The sequence below is a fragment of the Chondrus crispus genome, genomic scaffold, assembly GCF_000350225.1.
Source record: "Chondrus crispus Stackhouse genomic scaffold, scaffold_89, whole genome shotgun sequence".
Taxonomy (NCBI): domain Eukaryota; phylum Rhodophyta; class Florideophyceae; order Gigartinales; family Gigartinaceae; genus Chondrus; species Chondrus crispus.
The window spans coordinates 13,593-18,422 of NW_005178819.1; the positions used below are offsets into that span (position 1 = coordinate 13,593).

A 4,830-nucleotide genomic window follows, 5' to 3' on the forward strand; every position below is an offset into this window, starting at 1 on the left:
CCCCGTCCCGCCCCCGGCCCGCCCGGACCGCCGCGACCCGCCGCCCTCGAGCCCGCTCGCGCTGTACCTGTCCCTGCTCTCGCGCCGCCCGCTCCCGACGAAGATCGTCACCTCGGCCGTGCTCACCGCCCTCTCCGACCTCATCGCCCAGCTGTACTCCGGCACCCCGCTCTCCGCGCGCCGCCTGCTCTCGCTCGCCCTGGTCGGCGCCGTCCTCACGGCCCCGCTCTTCCACCTGCTGTACCACTACCTCGAGCTCTACATCCCGGCCTCCTCGGGCCCGCTGGCCATCCTCGCACAGCTCGCCGTCGACCAGCTCGTCGCCGCCCCCGCCTGGCTCGCCGCCTTCTTCGCCGTCCTCGCCCTGTTCGACTACCCGTTCGATCGCAACGCCCTCGAAAAGCAGATGAGGAGGGACTTCATCCCGGCCCTCAAGCTCACGTGGACCGTCTTCCCCCCGGTCCAGCTGCTCAGCTTCGCCTTGCTGCCCCCCATCACCAGAGTCCTCACCCTCAACGTCGTCGACCTGGCCTACACTACCATCCTGTCCTACATCAAGCATCGCCCACACCTTCCCGACGCCCCCCTAAAACCCTCCTAAACCCCGCAAACCCCGATTTACATTTCTCCATAACCCACTATATCCCCTCCCTCCTCCGACACATCCTCACCTCCACCCCACTCTTGGGCGTCATCTCCGGCACCGACACATACTCCCTGTCCTGTCTCTCGTCAACCCGAATGTCAAACTCGCGCACCATCGTCCCGACCGTCGCCTTCATTCCCACGCGCCCCAGTGCCGCGCCCAAGCAAAAGTGCGCCCCGCCGACCCCGCCGAAGCTCACCACACCCGGCGCCTCACCCCCTGCCACGAACCGCTCCACTTTCAGCGTCTCCGGCTCCGCGTAGTACGCCGCGTTCCGCTGCCCGCCCCACGCGTCCAAGCCCACGATCGTCCCCACCGCGATCGCGTGCCCGCACACCGTCGTTGCCTTCGCTGTCTTGCGGAACAGCACCGGCGCCGGCGGGTACAGACGCAGGATCTCGTTGATGTACGAGTCCAGCAGCGGCATCTCTTTGTTCACTTGTTCTAGCGTCATGTCTAAGTCTCCGTCGCGCGCCCGCACGATCGCGTCCTGCTCGTCGCGCAGCCGACCGTGTATATCCGCGTTGAACCCCAGCTCCATTAGGCAGCACGACGACGCCGACGCTTGCGTCGAATACCCTGCAAACCACAGCAGCAGCACCAGCTCGCACAGCTCGCGGAGCGTCGTCTCGTCCAGCTCGGCGCCGGCGTCTGTCGGGAGGGAAGTCGTCGAGACGAGCACCGTAAGCAAGTCGAGCGAGCCCGCGCGGAGCTCCCCGCGCGCTTTGGCGGCGATGCGGTCCGCATCGACCTCGCGCAGCGCTTCAATCGTGTCCTTACGGGTGCTGAGCCGGTCGCGCACCAGCCCGCCCAGGATATCGATCAGCTCGTCGCGCGCGCGCAGCGCCTTCCACCACACGGGGCCGAACGGGAACGTGATCATGCCGCCCGCGACAGCGAGAAGTAAGTCGCGCACGCGCAGGAATTGCGCTTCCGCGCTGGCCTCCGAGGACGCGTACTGGCCACCCGTCGTGAGGCGGATGATGATGCCGAGGTAGTGCTCCTTGAAGGCGTTTTGGAGCTTGGAGGTGCCGTCGCGTTCGACCTGCTGTGACACTTTGCGCCAGAACGATCGCGCGTCTTCTTGGATAGAGGAGAAATAGAGCGGGAACAGCTGTGGCGAGAACGCCGGCATGACGGGCTTGCGCTTGGTGGCGTGCTCCTTCCCGTCGAGGATGAAGAGAGCCTTGTCGCCAAACAGGGTGGAAAGGGAAAACGGAAAGGCGCCTCCGGAACGAAAGACTTCGCTGTCTTTGTAGCAGGCTTTGATGGCGTCTAAGTCGGAAATGATGGTGACAGGGAAGCCCAGCACATCAGACTTGTATACTGGGCCATAGCGCGGGGAGAGTTCACGGACTTTGAGGTTACGCGTGAAGACGTCGATAAAGAAACCTATAAGTGGGAGGCGGCGGTACACAGGAATGGCTACAGGGGTTGGAAGAGGGGCTTCTGTCTGGGGCGGCGGACTTGCTGCACATACGGGACGACGGCGGTGCTGCTGCGCACCAACGGAGTGATTCAGCAAGCGCGGGGCGAAAACGAAAGCGACGTGCATATTCGTGGAGGCGCGAGAGATGGCACACTGGGAAGGAAAGCTTGGCTAGATGCTATTGCTGCTGGAAACGAGGATCGGATTCATGTAGTTATAGGGCATGCTGCTGGACGGGGGAGGTAACTTCTGAGATGTTGGGGGACATCCTTATTCTCTGCCCTCAATGTCGTCACTCTGAACTGTGTGATCACTGAGATGCGCTTGAGATTATTTTGGATAGGAGCCAATGAAAGACGCTCGATTAATGAGAATGTTTGTTACGTACCACTTTTAGTTTGGAAGTCTTCTTACGTACCACTTTCTTCACCTCACTCCCGAACGACTTTTCGGTAGAAGTACACAGTGTGTGGGGCTTCGCAAGTCGTAGCGTAGTGTCCAACTTGACCACAAGCAGAGCAACGCAACTTTCGTTGAAGCGCTGCGACCCCCTGTTTCCGCCGTTTCATCGGCCGACCTGCCTGACTCGGAACTCTCCACGCCATCATCTGTCTGGCAATAGGCAGAATCTGCAAATCCACGTTAATGTTTACTTGAGAGGCAAGGGCAGCAGCAGCAACATACTGGCGCTCAAGTGTTGCATGATGAAAAACAGTCGATGCCCACTTTGTGTCCAGATGGTTCCAGTGTGCAGCCTCCGGGACGTTCGCATGCCGCTCGCGTAGATTATCAAACACTGTCAGAGCGAGTTGGGCTAGGGGCTTGCGCTTACGTTTCCCCTTTATAGCGTCGCAGGACTGAGTAAGATTGATTTTTCCCATTTTCCACAAGCCGTTGTTTGCCCTGCGGTCTGGTTGGGCGTTGAAAGTGTATGAGCACTCTTGGGAGGGGCACTGTACGTATACGCAGGCGCCCAGAGTCTGAGTTTTTTACCTTGTGAGATCGGCCCACGGTGGCGCACAGGGCTAAGGATGCCATCAAGATGCTGTGCTTGTCAAGGAACGTGCTCCCTTTGATCAAACTCATTCCGACGACGCCCTCTTCGCCTCTTCATCACTCTAGCGCTCCTAAGAAAAGGGGCTCATAAAAGTGGTACGTAACAAAAATTCCAAAATAAGAGTGGTACGTAACAAAAATCCCCTCGATTAATTCGTGCATTGCTACAGTACGCTCACCCATGGTCAAAGATGTCTAGGAGCACTGGTGGGGGCGTATGCTACTTCAATCTCCTACTTTGGATCTTATCTACAGTGTCAAAGAACACGCCTTTAAAAGGGCATTGCCGCGTCTCAAGGCCAGTGCCGAAAAGGAACTTTTCGTCTTGCGTCGCTTTGGCGGCCGAGGCGAGGTCTAGAATGATGACACTTCCAGGCTTCAAAGCACCATCTTGTGGGAAGAGACCTCCTACGGTGGTAGTTTTCTTCGGAAACCTGTACAAGATGGGAAGCAAGGGATTGTTCAAGAAATAACTCTTTGGATTCGGGGAAGTCGTGTTTCGAAGGGCCATCAACGCGTCCCCGAACGCCGTCGGAGTAGCCAGGTTGTGAACGTAGTCTACAATCTCTGAACCATCTGGCAGCAAGTCAACACAGTAGTTTTCGAGCTTTTCTCGTGCGGCACGCCCGCGCAAGTACCCGCCGGGGCCGACACCTATGGGCAGGAAAAACATTATCTGCGCTGCCGCGTCGGCGATTTCCTGTGGAAGCTTCTGCCCCGGTCGCACCCCGCCAATGATTTCAGCTACAACCTTGACTGCCTCTTTTCGAACGTACTCCACGTTTCCGTCACCTTCCACCAATTCAACCAGTCGCGAAATCTGATCTTCATTGAATCCTTGTTTGAGATACTCTTCCACATCATGCCTGCGATTCGGCCGGTTATCTTGCTCATCCGCCAGCGAGGCAATATGCCATCGGTCTTCTTTTGGGTAATAAAACTGGGTCGCGAGAAAGATTTTCTGGAAGATCCAAGGAAGCTCCGCACCTCCTGACCTTGTGATATCCGGGTTGCTCGCGATCTTGCGGATAAGAGCAGCGTCTGAAACTATAACGACATCTTTCAGGAGAAACGGCACGCCGAAACGTTTCACCCCCGCCGGAAGAGTTGTCGACATGACGGTAGCGGCCCTTATCAGGCGTCGGGATTGATGGGTCTTTAGTGGCGAGGAAGGAAGACATCTGTGTTGATGAGTAAATTGCGTAGTATAGGAATCATGATGGAGGCTCCGCAGTTGATAGAAATAGGGACTGGAGAAAGCCGTAAGCTTTTGATTTTGAAATGGGTCGGTGTTGATCCGGAAAGAGCCCATGGCGTTTCTTCTATCGTGCATTTCAAGGCATCAACGGCACAGGATGGGGCGCCGCGTGAAAAAAAATGTGTCGGACGAAGGATGAAACTCTTTTGTTTATATAGACTTCTAGAGCTGCACTCAAGTATTGATTGAGTCTGGATGCAGAAACGAAACGAATTACAGTATGAAAGGAGACAAATGTTTGGCTCGTGAATCGTACTGTTCGTGCTGTTTGTGTCGAGATTATCAAGGTGACGACGTAGCTCATTATTATAATACAGTTCAGGGGATGGGGACGACGCAGCTCGAGATTACATGGACGCAGCTCATGGAATGGCCCTGAGGGCCATTCCATTCATCGTGATTGGCAATCACGCAATTACGCAATCACGTCAATAAATGGTG

At 56.7% G+C, this 4,830-nt stretch overlaps 2 protein-coding genes; both read right to left on the bottom strand.

Annotated features, from left to right (window-relative positions):
- Positions 1-638: 638 nt before the first annotated feature.
- Positions 639-2,246, bottom strand: CHC_T00009041001 (cytochrome P450 family 809A-CYP809A1). XM_005711896.1 is given in 2 exon segments: positions 639-2,201; positions 2,202-2,246. 1 exon segment carries the CDS (start codon positions 2,199-2,201, stop codon positions 639-641), a length of 1,563 nt encoding a protein of 520 aa, XP_005711953.1. The 5' UTR covers positions 2,202-2,246.
- Positions 2,247-3,241: 995 nt separating this feature from the next.
- Positions 3,242-4,464, bottom strand: CHC_T00007872001 (hypothetical protein). XM_005711897.1 is given in 2 exon segments: positions 3,242-3,351; positions 3,352-4,464. The coding sequence occupies 1 exon segment, from the start codon at positions 4,462-4,464 to the stop codon at positions 3,352-3,354; it is 1,113 nt and encodes a 370-aa protein (XP_005711954.1). The 3' UTR covers positions 3,242-3,351.
- Positions 4,465-4,830: the final 366 nt, after the last annotated feature.